Source organism: Chlorocebus sabaeus, chromosome 9 (assembly GCF_047675955.1).
Source record: "Chlorocebus sabaeus isolate Y175 chromosome 9, mChlSab1.0.hap1, whole genome shotgun sequence".
Classification (NCBI taxonomy): Eukaryota; Metazoa; Chordata; class Mammalia; order Primates; family Cercopithecidae; genus Chlorocebus; species Chlorocebus sabaeus.
Window position 1 is genome coordinate 89,814,829 of NC_132912.1, and position 23,307 is coordinate 89,838,135.

The 23,307-nt window shown below is 35.4% G+C and overlaps 1 protein-coding gene across 3 annotated transcripts in view; it reads right to left on the minus strand.

The window, feature by feature from the left end:
- Positions 1-5,543: 5,543 nt before the first annotated feature.
- Positions 5,544-23,307, minus strand: part of ASAH2 (N-acylsphingosine amidohydrolase 2) — a 70,041-nt gene continuing 52,277 nt past the window's right edge. For 2 of the 3 annotated variants that reach the window (XM_038009218.2, XM_007963452.3), the window contains 7 exons: positions 22,381-22,420; positions 21,542-21,637; positions 17,769-17,864; positions 15,487-15,633; positions 11,303-11,362; positions 8,184-8,272; positions 5,544-5,960 (listed from right to left, as the gene is read on the minus strand). In XM_038009218.2, the coding sequence (XP_037865146.2) occupies positions 5,771-5,960; positions 8,184-8,272; positions 11,303-11,362; positions 15,487-15,633; positions 17,769-17,864; positions 21,542-21,637; positions 22,381-22,420 (718 nt within the window). In that variant the 3' untranslated portion in view covers positions 5,544-5,770. Of the gene's footprint in view, positions 5,961-8,183; positions 8,273-11,302; positions 11,363-15,486; positions 15,634-17,768; positions 17,865-21,541; positions 21,638-22,380; positions 22,421-23,307 lie in introns of those variants that run through there. The other variant, XM_038009219.2, reaches the window with a different exon arrangement.

Consider the following 23,307-nt stretch of genomic DNA (forward strand, 5'->3'; position numbering starts at 1 on the left):
ACAGCTAAGTAAATTAAGTGCATGTATATACCAGGCACTGTGCCAACAACTGTACCTTATTTTAATCTCACAACCTAAAAAGGTAAGTACTATTATTGTTCTCTTTTTGTATATTAAGCAACTGAGAGGAAGAAACCAAGGCTTTACAAAATTAAGTAATTTACTCATGGTCTGATATTGGTTAAATGGTAAAACTAGGATTTGAACCAGTTAGTTCCAAAATATCCTCTCATAAACATTAACTTAACCTCATAGCAATTATAGAAGGTCATTATTAATATTATTTCATAAACTAAGGAAGTTAAATAATCTTAAATTGACCAGACTTCACAGCCCAAGTTCTTTCTTTTCTTTATACAACTTCCCATTTATGTCCCTCGGTTATAAATGACCTTCCAGTCTCTGTGAGATTTCTTGCATTCGTGGATTATTGAGATTAAGAGAAACTGAGAAGAGACAGGCAACAAGTCAGCACAACACAGTCCACAGTGTGGGAAAGTCTTCCAGAGGGTGTATTCTCCTCATGATAGTGGAATCAACTTTGTAAAATCACAGACACTAGTTTCTTGAAATTCCACTTAAGGGTGTCTTTCTCCACGTCATCATCACTGTCCCTTGGCCATTTAGGGGATGTGGTTGGACTTTGTCCTAAGCTTGCAAATGCTGGATTATTAAGTTCTTTTGTCCATTTAGCTTACTTTGGTCCAGGAAAAAAAGGGTAAATCTTTTATACTAAATATGAAAAAATACAATGACACAGAAAATATGGGCAAGTCAATGTTTCCAGATATCTGATTTCAGACAGGGATAGTAGATCTTCTATTCTCCTCTAGCTAGTATTGACCCCATATGTCCAGGCTTCTACTTTTTTATTATGGTTGAAAAACATCCAGAAATAGGACCAATAGAAGCTGGGTCCCTGATAACTTGGCAGTATGCAGGTCAAGATGCTTTGAATTTTATGTGGGTGGCTCAAATTTTTAGTATTCACAAGTATTTATGAACTTGTAAGGCTGGAACTCTGAATGCTATCTAAAGGGAGAGAATGGTCTTCATTGGCTATATGTGCCATTTTAGCAGGTACAACCAACCAACAAAAAACAAAAGAAATCATAGATTTGGAAACATGAAATTGACATAAGCAAAAGAAGTCTGAATAAATTCAAGTCCATGGGTTTGTCTATGGACAGGGTTATAGCCCTGAAGACAGAAGGATGACACTAAGTAGCACTGGAAACTGGTAGCCAAGGTAAGTTTTTTGGTTATAGAAAGTGTATTTTAGTATTAGAGCAAATGGCAAATACATTCAAGGACTTTGATGTTATAGGGGAAGTCTCAAGGGGGAAAAATGCTAATACAAGTATAAAACCAAATTGCTATTTATGAAAGTAAAGTTTAGCGCTGCCTCACTCTCAACTCTTCCCTTATACTCTAACTACAACCTTGATAAAGTACTCAATATTCCCTATACATGGAATAGTCTATTTGCCCAGTACACAAATACAAACACACACAAATACATACATACACGCACACACCATTGCCTTTCTTCTAGCTAATTTCTACATATCTTTGAAGTCTTAGCTTATATGTTATTTCTTCCAGGAAACTTACTGAAACATCCCCAAGACCATATTAGGTGCTCTCTCTAATTCCCTGAACAATAACAATATGGGTCACCCTGTACAGTAATTACTTGTTTATCTGTTTGCTTTGTTCATTAAACTGTAAGCTTCTTTTGGCAGGGAATAGCTTTGCCTTCATTATTGTTTCATTCTTAGGATTTACTATAATTTCTGCCACAAAGTATATAGGTGCTTGATATAAATCTGTTAAAGGAATGGAAACATTTTGCAATACAGAAAGCAATTTTTTCATCATGATTCCAATGTGTGTCCTTTTCCAAAATATGTTTTCTAGAGTAAAACTAGTTATAATTTTTTCAAAGAGCAGTTAAGTTGGATATGCAGATATTATTCCTTGCCCATTGTGGTAAACTTTAGGGCTGCTTGCAAACATCCCAGTTCCATCACCTGCCCAGTGAAAAATGCACAGTAATGTGGGAGCTTCACGAACTATTGCATGATTCTCCGTCCCTTCCCCTAATCATGGAAGCACCTGTTCCTGTTCCCTCACAATGGAAGAATGTTTAGAATGGAAATCTCTGTCAGGCTGTGAACCCAAATGAGAAGGGTGTGGAACAGATCCTTCAGCTAATCTCAATGGACAGGTCATGAGATCAAGAAATAAATCTCTAATGTTGTAGCATAACTAATCTGTCTTGACTGACGTACTTTTATGACAGCTACTTCCGGCTGTCTCTTTTTTCTTACTATCAGAACTTGCCTCACTCTCTAGAAGCACAAAATACTAAATGTTCTTTTTTCCAGCCTCCCTTGCAGGTAAGAATGGCTGTGTGGTACCGTTCTGAACAAGGAAATAGAAGGAAAATTCAACTTGTGTTCCTACTATTTTCCACCTTCCAAAAGGGGATTATAAAGAGAACTCTTTTCCCATTTTGCTGCTTCATTCAATTGTATGTAGACACGAGATAGTGATCTTTTAGCCAAGAAGATAAGCCTAAGAATTAAGTCAATATGTTAAGAAGAGCCACTGAGTGGCTGCATGCAACCTGAATTTATCACTTCAAGACTTACTGCTATGTGAGGTTATAAATGTCTTCAGTATTTGTATGGATGTTGATCAGGAATATTTTCTGAGTTACAGCTGAATGCATTCTAACTAATTGTGTAAGGAATGTGCAAATTTCCCTCTCCGATACCCTATCACTCTAAAATTTTGGAAGCCAATATAAACTAGCAAGTCAGGTTGGATACCCAGGAAGCAAGAGCATCATTTGGAAGAACTAAACACATGAGAAATTTATCCAGTGATGAAACCTTTTGGCTAAAGATAGAATCCATGCGCTAATAGTAGAAAAAGACAGTAACCTTGCTTATGTTGGAGGAGAAGCATAAGAGGGCACATTAGAAAAGGACATTCATAAGTGAATTCATTCTTGGTCTTTTTGTTCAGAATTAGCTCATGAAACCATTTCATAGTTAGCTACCTGCCTAGGAAATTTTTTTGCCCAACTAGTAAAAAAGAGAAAGAAAATAAAAGAAATGCCAACCACACATGTGTTTTTCCAGCAGTACATCTTCAGAAGTTGGAAAGGAACTGATAAAGAAGCGGTTCCCTTGTGCTTCAGTGGTTATTTATTAGTCATTTGTATCACTTTCCAACCTAATTTACATGTAATCTAACACCCTTTTTTCCACCTCTTTTTTTTAAAAAGTGTTCATTTGTCTACATTACCTTTCATTAGACAATATTTTTATGAGTGTAATTGTTAATTTATTATTAAATAATCCATTGAATGTTGACAATTTTACTCAGTACTCATCAAAAAATCTAGATCTGGAAAAGAGATTATTCAGTGCTTTTTGAAGAAGTCACAGAATCCTTAAAACCAGAGTAGGCAGGGTACAGCAAATAAAATGCAGACACTTTAACATGAGAAACAAAATCTCCAAAATTGTTCTCCTACCTACCCAATCTGCCATATTCCACTTTTTCCACCAATTTCAGGAGTTTATGCCACATGGTTTGGCTCCAATGAGCCAGTCCCTGCAGCACCCACAGACACGAATTGGATCTGTGTTTTTATATCAACAGATAAGTTCAGTTACTTCATGATATTCTTTTATGCATAGATACAGAACTGATATTGATAATCCAGGAATTTGGTTTTATTTTTACACGTGAACTGCAAACATAGAACTGCATGGCCCAGAAGAAATGACAGCTGGTAAGAAAATAGGTTTCTGTGGGTTATCTGGGACCAAGAGTGCTGGGTGCAGAAGGGTCAGTAGATGATACAGTGACCACCTTGGTACAGTTGCCAGTGAGCTATCAGGAATCACAAGTAGATTGACGAAAGCTTCAATAGAAGGCATAGAGGTAGTGGAAAATGATTCATGAACCCTTCTGAGTAATAACAAATACTTTAAAAAACCATATCATGAGTTCTAATATAATTTTCTTGTCTGGGATCAGCTACTTTCAGGATCACTTGTTCTTTTAGGCTCCTGAACTTTTACACTAAAGACTGTGGTGTCATTAGAAAAATGATCACAAGACTTGGAACCCCTGATTACCTAATCCTCCAGCAGTTAATGCCCATGGAAACAGCCTCTAGGATACTGATTCATCAAAAAGTGTTCCAGGTTCATTCTAATTCAATAAATTATGTTGAGATTAAGTTATACATAATGGATGTTAATATTACCATCATTAATATTGTTATTATTTTCAGACCTCAAAGTTTATTTTTGAAATACAGATTGATTTTTTTCCCTAAAATGCTAAAGCTTTTACATACATACAAAAGTATGGCCTGGGTTTGGAAATTTGCTTTGCAGTCTGGGAACTCCTAGTCAACTTAAAGAATTTTAAATGCAATTAGTACTTTTAGGCAATCAATGTCAGATTGTCATATCTTACTCTTTGGGGCATGAGGCTAGGTATCTTACAAGGCCCAAAAATAACTTTCAAAATAGTATTTAGCAAACTGTCTGGAGCCTCTTTACCCTAAAATTAGAGTATCCAACACAGATGATACACAAGATGTAACTTGAAGATTACTGATTTTTTAAATGCCTCCCTGGAATTTACATGTTAAATTGATTATTTTCTCCTTCATAATAGTTACCTTTTGACACTTACACATTCATCCCAAGTACAATTTCACTAATTATCAAGGCCCAGGTACCATTGTAATTCTGGGCATATAAATGGTAGATATTCTATGATTGAATGAGTCCGTGAGTGAGTGAGCAAATGGTAAAAAGAACAGATAAATTAATTTAGAACATTTGCTCTGAGGAGTGCTTTCCCAACCAGTAATACTTTTAATATCTACACTAACAGCAAAGCTTTCTGGTTTGGGGTGAATTTGATTAATGAAAAGAGTCAAAAAAAAATCACTTGGAATAAGTCTTGGGGGTAAGAGACACAATCCAGTGGGACAAGGACACTTAGGAAAACACAAGGCATGATCAAAATATTGCAAGTCTGACTTTCTCATAATTGAGTTCTGAAGGCAATTCCAGAAATGATTTGAGTATCCACAACAACTCTGAACTAGGCATGTTAACTCCAGAATGACTGCTTAGAAAGGCTATGTAATTTTGAATGAAGAAAAACTGACATGCTGATTTTCTGTTTCTCTAATTAGGCTCATACATTTATGGTGAAGGTGTATATCATATTTTGTAAATGTGATTATAAGAAAAGACCATTTTTCTTATCTGTAAGATGAAGAATAAGACTAGATGATTTCTATAAACTTTCCCAGTACTAACATTCAATAATTATATATATAAATAAATAGGTTAAACATTGTTCACATGTATTCAGCCATTCTCACTAATATTTCAGAGGTTTTATATTGAAGGGACTCTCCTTTAAACAACCCCAAGGCTTCAAGGGAAATAATGCTTTAGGCTGTAGACCACAAGCTATATGGCTGCTGGAACAAGATATATGGGACAAACCTCTCTCTCTCTCTCTCTCTCTCTCACACACACACACACACACAGACACACACACACACACCCCTCTGCCCCATTAGCAGTAAACTATCTGTCCCCAAATAAGGACGATTATTGAAGTCAACATAGTAGTTCACTAGTTCACATTCATTTGAAATCACTTATATAATGTGTACAGAGTAATGCTGTTCTTTACATGATCTGCCAACTTTTCACTAAGTAGTTACAACTTCAAAAGCAGGGGAAGTGCCTTCAAATGAAAGTATGACAGCAGGCTTCAGAATGTCCTGCTTCCGATTGTGTCCAAAATATCTTATTCTGTAGATTCCAGGCTGGGCAGTGTCTGGAATATGCCATTCCACTGTTGCATTACTCAGACCCAGGAGTCCCTTGTGCCAATAAAAACTGTTGATAGAAAACAAACAAGCAAGCAAAATTCAATTTTACTCTTAAAAATGTGTAATTAGAAAAAATACTGATTATTCATTTAATGAATATTCAGGGAGTACCTACAATGAGCAAGGCACTGTCTAGACATTGAAGATACAGCAATGAACACAACAGACAAAAATGTCTACTTTCTAGAAGAGAAACTTTAAAGAACAGGAATTTGTAGAAATAGCTTTACTTATTCCACCTTTCTACCTACCTAAATTATATTCATCCCAGGAAACCTTACCTGATAGCCACAAGATGTCTCTCCTGTTGTAGAATTGCAAAGTACTCTTTTAGCCTTTATCTGACACTTATTTTCACATCTAGATTCATTTGTTTTTTTTATATATATATATATAATGAAAACATGTCAGACTCTCTTCTAGAAGTACTGAGGGTACAGTAAGGAGCAAGATAGATATGGTCCCAAGTTTTATGAAGCTTATGTTCTACTGGGTTGAGGATGGAAATAAATGTAATAAACAAATAAAGCAATAAATATAAAAATCTTAAGAATGACAAATGTAACGTAGAAAACAAGATGGAAGTTTTTTTAGGGAGATGTCATTTAAACTGAGTCTGCAAAAATCTGGAGGGAAAAACGTTCTAACAAGAAGGAACAGAAAATACAAAGTGACTAACACGGTGAAACCCCGTCTCTACTAAAAATACAAAAATTAGCCGGGCGCGGTGGCGGGCGTCTGTAGTCCCAGCCACACGGGAGGCTGAGGCAGGAGAATGGCGTGAACCCGGGAGGCGGAGCTTGCAGTGAGTGGAGATTGCGCCACCGCACTCCAACCTGGGCGACAGAGCGAGACTCCGTCTCAAAAAAAAAAACAAAAAAAAAACAAAAAAAAAACAAAAAAAAAAAACAAAGCAGGAACAAACTTGATGTGGCCACAAAGCAGAAAATAGGTCGGTTGGTACAGGGAATAGTAAAATGGAAATGGAAGAGTGAATGGAAGAGTGCTTGAGATGAGAGAAACAGATGGAACCAGATCATGTTGGCCCCTGCAGATCACAGCAGAGAGTTCAGACACTCTTCTAGACTCAGTGAGATACAATGGGCTAACTGATTGACATCCTCAGTTATGTTGAAAGTTAATCTCTTGGGCACAGAGAGTGTGCTTGACATTCTATGTTTCTCAGTGATGGGTTCAGTACTCTCAACAAATATTTGATTATTCTGCTGCTAATGAACAAGGCAGGGATCTAAACATATCCTCAGTATTGACTGCTATTAGCTAAAAACTTTTAGCATTTAAATATAAATCATTATTTTTATTACCTGTATAACCTTTTAAATGATAAGTATACATTACTTGTTTAAAAATTTACCTATACTCTACAGCTCTAAATACCAAAGAAAAATTATGCCCATATTTGTATATGGTTATCAAGTGGGCCATGGTCAAATTCCTATTTTCAATTAACCATCTGAACCATACTAATATACTTACATTTAACAAACTAATATCACTTAGTTTGAGGCAATCTGAATTAGACCCAAATAGCCAAAAACTGTACCTACTTCCATGCCACTGTCCTGGAATGTGAAATTTATAGACTTGGGAACAGAAATATTGTCTTATTTCAGACTCATTGTCAAATCTTCAAAATGTCTATTCAGCTCAGGAATTTGGTAGCTAAAAGTAGAGATATGTCTCTCTGAGGAAATTGCATGAGTATATTATCTCCTCACTCAAGTCATTAAGAGTTAAACACCCAAGCCTATAGTGTTTTAGTAACTCAAATGAAGAATCATTGATCACATACAAACATGCAATACATATCAGGTATAGACTCATTTTCCCTACAGAAATATCAAGCTCTACAGAGACATCTCAACACTTTTATTCCACACTCCTTTCAACCAATTTGCAATAAAGCTAGTTAGATTTTAGAAATAATACCTGTGACCATGGGGGAAAAAAAACAGAACAGATGTCTGTAAGAATGGAAGCTATAACCTCATTAGCACCTAATCTTACAGAAGCACACACCACACTGTTTTGTAGAAAAATGAATCAAAATGAAATCTAATAAATCAACTAAATATGTCCAGAAAGCTCCTTGAGAATTTGATATCATTAATACCTTGTATTGAGCCAGTCTTTTCATTTGTCTTCCCAGCATTACAAGCCAACTGTTTTCAAAGCTTGAAATACAAAAATATTCAATAGATGTGCTCACCGAGTCTCCCAGGAGGCATCATTACACACTATCTGCCACGATGTTGAAGTAGCCTCATATTTCTCCACAGTGAGGAAGGTCTGATGGGTCTGAAATGCAATTAGGAACCCGTTTGTAAATACTCCCCTTGTTGACCATATGTTAGCCTACCAGTACCTTGTGTGAAAATGTGTTAGAATTTCATCTATATTCTTAGGCTTTCTTCTTAACATTCTATGCAATGTACTCAGAATGTTAATTTATCCAGTCTATTAAAAAAACATGACTTTTTTAGAAATTTGAAAGAAGCATAATTTTAGAGTTGATAGCAAATTTTGGAAATTAGGGCAGAAAAGAGGCTGGAAATAAAACTTACTTGAGATTTTAAAAAGGTGTAAGTCGAGCCTTTTCGTGACATGCTTATTGATCTATATATCTCAAGACTTTCTCTAGTCACCTCAAGATTTAGAAGGAAAAATGGTCAAGTTTAATCTATTTTCCATCTCTAGGTGAATGAATTATTAGTTAACGTACCTCCCTGCGTGAAAGAATTGAAAAGAATACATAAATCTTCCCTATCCTGGGGTGCTAAAGGAGGTCTCTAGATTTTTTATAATAGATTCCTAGAAACCACAGCATAAAAAGATTTGATTTCCCCATTGGAAGATTATTATAATAGAAGAATTTGTTTCAGACCAAGAATTCAGCTTCAAACAAAGCGCAGATTTGAATAATATGACAAGTTAATAAAGACAAAGGCTATAAATTTCTAGTATCCCTTTAAGTCCCTGAGATTGTGACCCTAAAAGGCACATGTCTAATTCACCTATATTTATCACAGTCCTTTACATCTGTCATTTACTGGTGCTCAAATAACCCCTTGCTAAATGGATCACCTATTTACCTGTGGGCCATGAAATTGTTTAAAATTCTTCTTTAAGTATTCAACTGATGAATTACATTCAATAAGGAAGTTTTCATAACCATAGGAACTTGTAAAGAGAGTTATTTCTGTCTATTTAGGGCAAATGACATTGGGAAGGCCTTAGATGGAGAAGATACAGTAGGCTTTTTGAATATGTCTAGAGTATAGACTGAAGAACAAGTCTAGACCTCTGAATATCAGGGATAAAACATATGACAATCTTTTCCCAACTACTCTACCATAATCTCTTCCAGATGCATAATTAGTTAATATAAGTTACTTTCTCTCTCCAGCCCTCAGTTTATTCATCTGGAAAATAGAGGTAATAAAACTTAACTCATTGGGTAGTTGTAAGGATGGAATTAATCATGTGATAATCCATATAAAGCACTTTAATAGGAATACTTGCAAATAGTACCTGCAAAATAGTAAGCATTCCATAAATAGTGATGACAATTGCTAATAAAGGAAGGCACTGGAAATTGTTTTATACTAAGTCCCAGAGCATTCTTTAAAATTAATTCTATCACCATTACAGTACTTTAAATGTTTTGTTCTCCTGCTTCTCCATGGCAATAATGATGATAGAATTTCTCTACCCTAGGCATATCAGATGACAGCTAAACCTGCAGTTTTGATATAACACTTTGATATCTTCAGAAAATAATGTTATAAACATGTAACTATTATGGCACAGATTGACCTCCTAAAGAAATTACTTCAAACAGGTGCATATTGACTACCTAAGAAGTAGAAGACTATCCCCCAATGTCATATTTTTTTGAGAATGACATTTGAGAATGTTATATTGCCACAATTGTTATCTTGGCAATAATGACATTTTAATGAACAGGAATGGGAAGGTTCTTTTGGAAGGAAGGTATTTTGGGATTATAAGTGACTATGTGCCCTGGGAAGAACAGCTAATTGATAGAAGGAATGCATCCTCAGCCATAGTAAAAACCATGACCTTGAAATCACAGTCATATGCCCACTGTTTTTCCATTATAAATTCCTTTATTATTTGAAGTTTTACAACTAGAATGTGTCCAGTTATTGCTTGTGTAGTTATAAGTACATGTTAAGGAAGCTATAGAAGTATAATTTTATTAATACATATATTTCATATGTATATAGTTTATCATACATAAGATAAAAACAAAAAGGTCTGAAATGCTTTATTAAAAAACTCTTAACAGCTATTACCTCTGGAAAGCAGGTTTGTGGGTAGAAGAGAACATATATATTCTATTTTCTGTACTCCTATATTATTTTAACATTGGACATGTATTTTGAATGTCATTTTTTAAGTTTAATAATTAAATGCCCTATTAACACCAGTAGTAAATAATAGGGAAATGGCCAATTCAAGATAAAGTAAAGCACATGTGCCAGGACTCCAAGCCATGAGAGTATCCGCCCAGGGATCTGTGACCATTCCACAACAGTACAGGTAGGACCAGAGATGGTAGTGTAGAGGAGGAGAAGACAGCCAAAAAGAGAAGAAGGAGCCAAAGACACACATCCTTCAGTTGGCCCTTTGATTATTTCACAACATTTGGTAGAGTTCTATATATTTGAATACAGTCATACATTGGATACATCCTGAGAAGTGCATCGTTAGGCAAATTCATCATTGTATGAACATCACAGACTTAGACTTACACAAACTTAGATGGCGTAGCCACCTACACACCTAGGCTATGTGGTATAGCCTCTGGTTTCTAGGCTACAAATCTGTACAGCCCATTACTGTATTGAATGTTGTAGGCAATTGTAACACGATGGTAAGTATTTGTGTATCTAAATATACCTAAACGTAGAAAAGGTACAGTAAAAGTATAGTATTATAATCTCATGGGACCACTGTCATAAATGCAGTTCATCTTCGACTGAAACATCATTATATATGGTGCATAACTATACATATATGTGATTGTATTCAACTTAACATCTTCTTGACAGACAATGCAGTCATACATGCATTATGCTATATTTGGTCCTAAATAGCCAATTATATATTTCCTGTGTGCTTTTACTCAGACTCAATCCACATTAACTGTACCCATTAAATATTTTCCCATACCTACAAAATAAGATAGAAAACAAGTTGGAACATTTTGTCTTTATGATATTAACCTCTAGAGGGATATTTAAATGAATGAATGGCTGAAAGGTGGATTTACATTTGTAAAAGAAAATCACTGATGCCTACCTCGTTTTGTGCTGAATTCTTCGGGTTAGCACCTACAAATATAACTTCAGCAACTTCTCCCTGAAAATAAAAATTCATTTAATGACTTCTAATAAAAGGATTTTTGCTATACTCATATTTTGGCACTATTTATTATAAATTTTATAATTTAGGGTGCCTTTATAGATTTCATTGCATTTAATCAAGTAAGTTATCTTCTAAGAATATTAACCCTTGCAACAATAGACATAGGAATGTTTGGCCAATGAGTTTGCTTTTGGTGGACTCAGATACAAGTGAAGATCTAGAGCTGTAGTTCATATTAGTGACAGCACATTAAAATGGCTTCTTCAGGCCTTGATAATTCCTCACAACTCCCTCCCAACACAAATACAGGAAATATTTGAATCAAATTAGAACAGTGAAAACTTTCCACAGATGACTCATATTTATGCTTACATTTATAGTTAAGATTATATTTTTATAAGAGATGGAGTGGCAGGATGTGTATTTATCCTCCCACCTGAAACAACTAACTAAAAAACTGGAAAAAATATATATTAAACAATGGATTTTCAAGTGACAATGAAAGTGATATTTGAGTGCCAGCAAACAAACAAGATGAACCCCGTAATTTACCAGCTCAATGTCATCAGAGTTTATGGGCCATGGCAGAAGGAGGAGAATTCAGGCCAAGTCTGGCAGTCTAAGTTGAGGATATGGAGCTGGGAGTCCGCAAATGCCAAATAGTCTTGAGTTTATAGCACAGAGCATCATAGAGAGAAGAGCTGCACAGAGACAGAAACCTGGAGATTTGCAGAAAGCTCCCCTCAAGTTTGCATGCATATAAGGGAACTACTGGAAGCCAGGAAAAGAATGGGCTAACAGAATTACAGAGAACAGTCCCCAGGTTCATAGAGAGTTGTGACGAGATTCCGTTCCCACCAGGCCAGACTGGAAAACTGCATAATTCAAAAGAATTTTACCTCAGTGCGTGAGGGGATGAGGGGTGCTGGGGGATGTGGGGAAGGGATTTGCTCAAGATGAAAAGTTGCTCTGGTCTTGCCTAAAAAGTTTAGTAATAGGTAATACAATAGGTAAAAGCACTAAAACTCAATGCTAGTTCTTTGAGAACACAAATTACCAAAATTAGAAAGAAAGAGGGGACATCATTGTCAACTCTTCAGAAATTAAAAGGATTAGAGGGGATTATGATGAGCAATAACAACTTTTATATTACACCAACAAATTAAACAACTTATATGAAATGAGAAAATTCCCCTAGAATGATATCAATTCCTATAAAGATAAATTCCTATAAAGACACAAAATCGATGCAAGGAAAAAAACAGGAAATATGAATGGGCATATAACAAGTAAAGAAATTGAATTAGTAATAAAAATTTTGACATAAAGGAAAGCCAGGTCCATATGGCCTTGCTGGTCAATCCAATCAAATATTTAAAGAGTAAATAAAGCCAATCTTTTGGATACTTTTTCAGAAAGTACAAGAGGAAACATTTCCCAACTCATTCTTTGAAACTACTATTGCCCTGATACCAAAGGCAAAGAAAACACATAAAAAGAAAACTAAAAATATCCCTCATAGACATAAGTAGAAAACTCCTTACAATATGTTAGCAAATCAAATTCAGCAATATCTAAAAAGGATTACACACCATGACTAAATGGTATGGCATTTATTTAACATCTGAAAACCAATGAATGCAAATACCATATTAAAATAATAAAAGACAAAAACCACATTGTCACCTCAGTAGAAAAAAAATTGTAAAAATCTAACACTTATTTCTGACAAAACTCTCAATAAGTTGGCCTAAAAGGTAACTTCCTCAACATGATAAAGAGAATCTACAAAAATCCTAAAGAAAACCTCACACTAAATGGTGAAAAACTGAATACTCTTCTACTAATATTGTAAACAAGACAAGAGTGTCCAGTCTCACAACTTCTATTTGACATTGGATTGGATCTTCAGCAAAAAGAACAAAACTGAAGGTACCACGCAACCTGACTTCAAAATATACTACAAAGCTATAGTAATCAACACAGCATGGTACTGGCCTAAAGTAATCAACACATCATTGGTACACATAGACCAATGGAGCCCAGAAATAAGCCCACACATCTATGGTACATTGATTTTTGACAAAGGTGCCAAGAATGTACAGTGGGGAAGTGACAGTCTCTTCCATAAATGGTGCTGGGAAAACTGGATAGCCACATGCAGAAGAATTAAATATAAAAATTGACTCAAAATTGATTAAATATTTAAATATAAGACCTGAAACTATAAAACAACTGAAAGAAAACTTAGAGGAAAAGCTCCATGATGTTGGTGTAGGCAATGTTTTTTTTGTTTTGTTTTTGTTTTTTTCAAATGTGACCCCTAATGCAAAAGCAACAAAAGCAACAAAAGCAAAAACTGACACATGGACACATGATACTACATCAAATTAAACAGTTTCTGCACAACCAAAAAAAAAAAAAATTAACAAAGTGAGAAGACAACCTAAGGAATGGGAGAAAACATTTGCAAACTACGCATCCAATAAAGAGTTAATATCTAAAAGATATAAGGTACTCAAACAACTCAATAGCAAGAAAACAAATAACCCAATTTGAAAATAAGAAAAGGACCTAAATAAACATTTCTCCAAAGAAGACATACAAATGATCAACAGGATATTTTTAAAAATGTTTGATATCAGTGATCATCAAAGAAATGCACATGAAACTACAACGAGATATCACCTCACACCTGTTAGAATGCATAATATTAAAAAAGACAAAAGATAAGTGTTGATAAGAATGTAGAAAAAGGTAACTCTTACACACTGTTCATGAGAATGTGAATTAGTGCAGCCATTATGAAAAGCAGCAAGAGGTTTCTCAAAAAATTAAAAATAGAACTACTGTAAAACATTATACACAATACCATTTCTGGGTCTATATCCAAAGGATATGAAATCAGTTTGTTGAAAAGATATGTGCATTCCCATGTTTATTGCAGCACTGTTCACAATAGCCAAGATATGAAACAACCTAAGTGTCCATCAATGGATGAATGGATAAAGAAAATGTAGTACATATACACAAAGGAATACTATTCAGCCATAAATAAGAATGAGATCCTTACATTTGACACAACATGGATAAACCTGGAGAACAGTAGACTCAGTGAAATAAACCAGGTACAGAAAGATAAATACTAAATGATCTCACTTATATGTAGAACCTTAAAGAGTTAAACTCATAGAAGTAGAGAGTAGAATGTTGGCAGAAGGTTGGTTACCAGGAGCTAGGAGGTTTGGGGGTTGGGGAGGTATTGATCAAGGAATATAAAATTTCATTTAGACAAGGAGAATAAGTTCAAGAGGTCTACTGTACAACTTGATGACTTCAGTTAAAGCAATGTATTGTTTTTTAAAAATTAAGAGAGTCTCAAATTTTCTCACAACAAAAAATAATAAGTATGTGACATAACTCATATGTTAATTAGCTCAATTGAGCCATTCCCCATGTATACGTATTTCAAAACACCATCTTGTACACAATAAATGTGTATAATTTTATCAATTAGAAAATTAAATAAAATTTTTTAAAAAGCAAAATATTCTATTGAAGGTTCTAGCCAGTCCAAAAAGGAAAAATAATTAGATGCATTCAGAAAAGAAATATAGAAAGGAATAAATAAGTTTATTTTTATTCACAGATGACATGATACTGTATGTAGAAATTCCTAAGAAATCCAGACTCCTTTCTTACTCATTCCCCGCTCCCCTCCCCAAAAAAACAATTGAATCTAATAACTGATTCAGCAAGCTTTCAGGGCACAAGATTGATATAAAATAGTAATGGTATAAATTCTGCTTCATTTCTGTATGTTTTTCCTATCCTTGATTTAAGAGACAACTCTCAGTGCCAGTGAATAATTCCATGATCATTCATTTAGGAAAAGGAATAATTTGGATTTTAGAATTTCAATTTGACACAATTACCCACAAAAAATAAATATTTTCCCATTCTCATTACTTTGGCAGAGATAACAACAATTGTCAAAATTATCATTGCTAACAGCTAGTCTACAGCATGATTAGAGGCAAATGGTGACACTGTCATCCTTCCCTTCATCCCCAAAAACAAGCCTCTAAAGGATTCCAAGGTCTGCGCGTGAATCTTACCACTCTGTATTCAGGTTTTGCTGGCTGCAGGACATCCCCAAAAGTTCTGCCTATTGGTGCTCTATCCACAATATTAGGAATTAATGGAACTATTAATTGTTGGAAAAATGGAGGTTCTGGGCCTCTGCTCAGGTTGGCTACTGTGTCCTGGAACAAAGAGCATTTGTTAAGGAGTGTATACGTAGAGTCAAAGACCCTTTTCCCAGGCTTCCAGTCCCAGAAATGTCTGCATTAATGGAAGAGTGCACACATACATACTCATACACACTCCAAGAGCTAACAACCTTGAGAAAATAGGAAGGTAGCCTTGCTAAGCATGAGCCTAGAAATTAACAATTTAAACTCTTGTCACTGGGAGAAAGCTTTGGTCATAGGCAACTCTTTTATTCCCCTAGACAACATAAGGACAGCGACCAGAGTACAAGGTTGGAAGCATACTTTCGAATTGTGTGACTTTGTACAGGGGCCTACCATGCAAAAAGGTAATTATAACATGGCACTATAATTATTATTTTAATTTTAAAAAAGTATTGAGCCACTTTCATCTGGAGTCAGTACCAAGTTTTTTCCTAGATTCTTGTCTGTTCTAATAAAAGAATATAATAAATATATTTTTAATTTAAAATTTAAGATCATCCCATATCTTGACTGGTTTAATCTATGTTGCCCAAAAAGTTTACCATTTTTAATAGTGTCATAAAAATACAAATCTCAATTTTCAAATATCCCTTGATGTATATTAGGTTGGTACAAAAGTAATTGACATTTTGCCATTACTTTCAATGAATATTTAATGTTCTTTATTCCTCACATTATAGATTTAATCTCTACAACTGCATATGAGATAGGTTATGTATTACCATTCCCATTTTGCAAATGAGAAAATAGGCTTGGACATATTCAGTGTTTTTTTTCAAGATCACATAGCTAGTTGTAAGGTGCTTGACCAGAAATTTGACTGTAAAACAAATTTCCACCAAATTAATTGCATTTTTCTCCATTGTCACTACAAAATTTGAAGAATCTATTTTCATGGGAAGAACTATAGACCTATGAGCATAGTGACAGTTAAACAGTAGTTACCTCTAGGGATGGGTTATAGGTTTATACTTTTCTGTATAATATAAATGTCCTGCAAATAGATTTGGATTTTATAATAGAAACAAACAAACAAATAAATAAATAAATAAATAAATACAGACAATTATTCAAAAAAAGTAACCTAAAACTGAGAGCAAAATTATGATAAAATGAAAATAAATATCAATTGATTAAAATATGTACAAAGAAATTATATAAAATACTGAAATTCCAAACACACAATCAGTAACTAATAATACAGCCATATGAAATGTTCAACATCCGACTGATGCAACCTACAGAGACAACCATTTCATTTCTTTCAATTTAATATATCCAAGCTCTTTCATTAAAAGGGCTTTATTTTCTTTGCTATGCCACAATTGTTTCACATTTTTTATTGAGGCTTACATATTATTATATAAGGGGCTGCTTACTATTTTAAGCCCTTTATCCTGTTTGTTGACTAACCTTCTGACATCACAGTTACAGCTTCATAAACAACTGCATCCAAAGGGAATATTTCCACAAGTGAAGTTCCTTTAAATCAAGTAAACTTGCTCAGTGGTATATATTTTAGGTAGATGCAATGTGTTCATTCCAAGGCACCACCATTTTTACATCAAATCTAAGCTTCCATTGATTTAACAACTCATATAATCTTTTGAACCACCAAGAAAGTAAAAGCATGCTACTAATTATAATAATAATAAGATTCCTCTGATTGGAAAATGCATCCCAATTTCTGAGATATTATTATGTGGAAAATGGGCATCTTAGAATGCTGACCTACTCAACTCTTGGAGCAAATGGGGAGAATCTGGCAAGGATTAGAGAACACAGGTTCAACTCCCAGGTGTAGTAAGCTTCCTCACGTATCTTCAAGTCTATGTGCTTCTCTGAAAACTGGGGAGAAATGATATCTCCTTAACTTCACATGATGGTTGTAAAAATAATGAGATAATATATATGAAAGAAGCTGCCACCACGAAAGGATGTTAACTAGATCCAAAATTTGGAAAGAAATTTTATTTTTCTCAGAGATACTACAAAGCTATAAGTTTTGTAAAATATAAAGGTTGTCAAAGAAACTGAACACTCGAAGCTAAGGTTCTCTTTTGCTTCTCTCTGCATTTTCTCACCAGACACAGACACATACAGACATACACACACACACACACACACAAACAATATTTGATTACCGTAGCAATAGCCTTAGCAAGGTTTCTGAAAAGCTGAATGTAAGCAGATAACGTGTGAGGTCCATAAATTGTCGATGCTGCCTCATATCGCTGAGCCTGCAGGAAAGGCAGGGAGGGTTGTATATGGTTCTGCATATTTAAATCCATTTACAGAGGTATAGCATTTTAGGTAAATGTGACACTTCGCATCTCACATTATTCAAAACTGGCATAATATTCAAGATTATGTATGACAAAAGAGGATGGGCATTTCCATTTACTGGCCAAAGTAAGCGATTCCCATCAACTACCTATTAAAAGCAGTGGGTTCTCTCTGCTTATGCCATTTAGACTGTCACTCTACTTACTATGAAAGAGGGTGCTAGCTCCTATGCTTTAGTCTATTGTAAGTACTTGTAATATAAATGCTTTCCCCCAGGGCATATGTCAGAAGAAAAAACAAAATAAAAAGAGTCCTTATAACTTCTGGATAAATAGTTAGAAGGTACTAACTGGAGAAGGACATTTAATCCATCACAGCCATGAAACTGAGCCAAATGCACTTTTACCTGACCTCCAGGTCTTTGGCTCTTTTACAGGAACTTCAAAGTCATCAAATCTAAAACCAATCTCACCACTCTAGACATATCAGCTTCCTCCACAACATTCTCATCTCAGCGAATGTCATCTTTCCAGTCTCCCATGTGAGGATCAGCCTGCAGTTTCCTTAGACTCCTCTCTCCCTCATCCTGTATCCTATCAGTCTCCAAACCTGGTAATTCTATCTCCTTCAAATCTCCTGAGTTCTTTCGTTTTCCTGTCTTACTTTCTCCTAAGGTATAAGTAGATTTTACCTTAGTTCAAACCCTCATCTCTCACCCAGATCTTTTTTTTTTTTAATTTTATATTAGGTTCAGGAGTATATGTGTAGGTTTGTTACACTGGTAAATCACATGTCATGAGGGTTGGTTATACAGATTATTTCATCAGCCAGGTAATAAGCAGAGCACCTGACAAGTAATTTTTTGATCCTCTCCCTCCTCCCAGCCTTCACCCTCAAGTATGCGTGTCCATGTCTTGCCCAGATCTTAACTACACTATGGCTTCTTAACCAGTCCTCTGCCCATACACAAGCCCTTCCAATTCCTTTTTCACACTGCCACCTTATTGACCTTTCTAAATCACAAAATTTTATCAAAGCATTCTCTTGCTTAGAATCCTACTGCAGTTCCCCCAAAGCCTTCCTTACTGAGTGAAAGCTCTGTAGCATAGCATGTAAGACTATCCATTAGCTAACCTATGTCTCCCACTCTGGCCCCCATCTCCTTACCATCACCTTCTCATACTTACTCCATGCTACTCAACTAATTATGCTCCATCAATGTGCCTGCCCTCTGGACCTTTGCATATATAGTTTCTTCTATATGGGATACATTCTTACTTTTTATTTGCCTAACTCTTACTTGTTCTCAAGAACTCACACAGATGTTACGTCTTCCTGAACAGTCCCAGTCCTCAAATACCCAGTCTGGGCTGGTGCTCTTTCTCTTTATTTTTATAACACCTTGTGAATGCCTTTCATGAAAATGTAATCATTTGTTCTCTTTTCTGTCTTTGTACTAGACCCCTGACTTCTAGTGATCTTGAGGGAAGGGACAGATTCTTTTCATCATTATGCCCCAGAAAGTGGCTAGCACAGTATCTGTAACAATACATATCTGTTGAATGAATGAAGTAATTAATAGTAATCCTTGCAGGAGTATATTCCTGTGATATGGACAGGAAACAGGAAAATACTGGCTAGAAAAGAGTGGTTCCCTGGCAAAGATTCCACCCTTAAGCCTGGAAATCTGTGGCCCTAAACAAGAACAAGCATTTTTGGTTTTGCACCCAAACGTTTCTGTTTTGCATTTTCATTCACTATGCCCCCCTACCCTGTACCCATATAAACCCCAAACCCCCAGCTCCACAAGCAAACGAGGAGATGAACAGAAAAGCAGAACGGCAGAATAGCACAGGAGAGAAAAGAGAAGGAGCATCTGAACTCTGAGAGGACTTTGGCTGGGGATAGCTGAAGAGGAGATCGGCTGCTGGACAGTCAAACTCCAGGGGAAGATCATCTTCCCACTCCATCCCCTTTCCAGCTCCCCATTCATCCCACTGAGAGCTACCTCTACCGCTCAATAAAACCCTGAATTCATCCTTCATGTTTATTTGCAACCTGATTCTTCCTGGACACTGTACAAGGACCTGGGTACCAAGAGGGCACTGAGCTGTTTAATACTCAGGCCATCTGCAGACAGCAAAGTTAAAAAAAAAAAAGTGCACTGTATGTAACACATGACCACTTGGGCTTCCAGAGTAGCAGGAACCCAGACCTAGATACTGCTGCAGGGCCCTCATGGAATTTGCTCCTGCCGGCACCCAAAAGCACTTGCCCTGGCTCCTGCACCTGCCTGTCTGCGTGCTCTCCTTCCCATAAAGGGTTTCAGCATGTACAGATGCTGAACAGATGAGCCACACCCCTGTCACACATAATGCAAGGGGGTTCAGGGAACTCTCCCATCTCACCTGGACCAGGAGACAAGCTAGTAGGGGTTCCTAACCTTGTTTGTGACATGGACTCCTTCGGCAGCATGTTGAGACCTAAGGACCTCCCTCAGAATAATGTTTCTAAAGGTGTAAAATAAAACACATGGAATTGACAAAGGAAACCAATTAGGTTGAAATATGTTTACCAAACTATAATAAACCAATGTTGTGTACAGTAATGTATGTGCTTCTTTATTATGCTATTGAATAACAAGTTATATCTGTGGATCTAATAACTACTGTGATTATAAAACAGCAATAAGAGTAAAAGATATTTCTAGATCTGCAATCATTGTATGTGATATGAAAATATCTGTGGTTCCTATTGGTGACAGAGGTACTGCTAAAATAATTTATTTTTGTTTCCTATATTTATAATTGACAGAAATGCTTAATAATAGAGGTAGTGAAGAAAGGATGTAATTATTCCTGTCCAAGTTTAGCATCATTAAGATCCCTTTTTCAATGGGAATTCCTAGAAGGCAGGGACCTTCAGGAAAGCCAACAGAGGGTAGCAGGGCAGAGGCCACTCTTAGTATGACTGAATATTTACCAAGGGGTAGACTGTATGCCTCTGTATGCACTGCTGTTATATACCAGCAGATATATTATTAACAGAAATTATTAATTATGAGACTCTGGACTGTTTTCATGTTTTACTTAAAAAGTACTTGGGCTGCTTTCTGGACTATTTATAAATAATGAAATATTACTAGCTACCAGCCTCCCTCAAACTCTCTGGGACTCTGTTTCTTAATATATATCATCAACATAATAATATCTTACTTCCAGATATACTGTAAGGATTACTTTAAATAATATTTGCAAAGTCTTAACTAGGGCACTCAATAAACAGCTACTAGTAGGAGTTTTCTCAGGTGTTACAGAGGCTTAAGGCATCAAATGCATTATGAATAGTGTTAGAAATGTTTTATGCCACAACTCAGGCTTATTACCAGTGCCCCTGACAAAATAATTAATTTCAGGGAAAATGTAGGTCAATAAAACTAGAATTCTGACCTGGACTTAAAAGGATGTATTTGAAACTCTTAAATACGACCTTTGGTTTATCATTCTCTTATCTGCTATACCTAAAACATAATCATCTCTCAGAAACGTGACTGGGACAGTTTACAAAGCAAGTCTGCATTTGACATGACCGGGGTATAATTCATTTAAATTATGAAAATCTTTAGCTTTACCTGGTATTCTTCATAAGTGGTAATGTAATGCGTATAGACATTGCATAGACCTGAAATAACAACAGTCATGTTCTGCATCCCATGAGATGCAAATTCCTAGGAGAGAAAAGTAAAATCCAACAAAATTACTCTTCATCTTTAAGTATAATATCATTCTGTTATCCTTAACACACAAGCATTGATGACATTATTAGTTTAAGATATTTTTCTTAATAAAATTTTTCTAACTGCACTAAGTTGGACAAGTCAATGGATCTATAAATACCTTGATGATCACAGTTGCAGATGTAGAAACTTCTTACTACTAAAATAGGGATTTAAAAAATCAACTTGTTAAAAAATCAAAAGGGTGGTTGGCTATTAGCTAACCAGAATAGCAATTTCCAGAGCTAAGTAACAAGATATTTTTGACATGTCAATTCAGAACCATTTACAATACTGCCTGAATATAAAGAAAATTAAAAATATAGCACAGATAAAATACAGAATTCCCAAAATGTAATGCATTTTATTTAGACTGTTCACAGGAACTTAAGATATTGAGGTACTCAGAGGTTACTTAGTATTTAATATATAAAACCATTATCAAATTTTAAATTATTAATACATAAATACCAATAAAATATTTTTAACCTAATGATAAATCCCTTATGTTTTCTAAGTCTGGTTCTGATACTACCAATATTTCATATTCACCTAAGCCATTAATTTCAAGAAATGTGGAACTCTAGTCATCTTAAAAAAGATTAATTTAAAAGACATAGGATCATACGGATAGGATATAATTTCCTCTTCATCAAATATGCACATGTAGATATGTTATTTTATTTTTAACTTACTGCTTGAACTGCCTCTCGAAGTCTTCGTCCAGACATGGTCCTGAGTCAAGAAAACAATTATGTGTACGTTTTCCTACTCAGACTGTGTGCAGAGTATACAGAAACACTTGCAGTGAAAACAAAAAAATTACCCTGGCTCACCACGCAATAGTAAAATATGTAGGAACCCAATGACTATGAAAACCTAAACTTGAGCTTTTTTTCCTGCCTGTCCTAGCTTCAAAATAAATCCTAAACTGAAAACAGTCAATTTAACTAAAAGATGGAAACAGAATCAGTGGTTATCACTAGCAAAAGATCATCATTATTTTCCATTCTTGAGTCAACAAAATGATTAGTTGCATTCTATGTTTGTAAAAGCTGAAGCAGGTAGAAAATACATTACTGTCCCTTCCTACAAAGAATTTACTGTATCATTCATTCATTTAATTCTTCAGTAAAACACTGAGCATCTACTACACACCAGGCCTACTTCTAGGAGCTAAGGATTCAACAGTATGGAGCTTACATTCTAGGCAGAGGAGAGAGGTAATAAGCAAATAAAAACAGATGATGAGAAAAGCTATAGAGAATAACAAAGCAGGATAAAGAGGAAAGGGAGTGGTGGTGGTCACTGTGGTGATGGTGGTGCTGATGGTATTGCGGGTGCTGCTGGGTGCTGATGTGGTGGTGGTGGTGCTGGTGGTAGGTGAAGATTATACAGTGCAAACAGCACTGGTATCCCTGTTAGATATTTGAGCAAAGAACTAAAGGGATAAAAGATTTAGTCATGAAGATAACTGGAAGAAAAGTGTTCCAGACAGAAGAAACCGTAAGTTCAAAGGTCCTGAGACAAAAGTATCTTTGATAAGTCTGGGAAGTGTAATAAGGCCAGTGTGGCTGAATCAGAGGTGAGTAAAGAGGAGAAAGTTAAGAAGTCAGATAGGA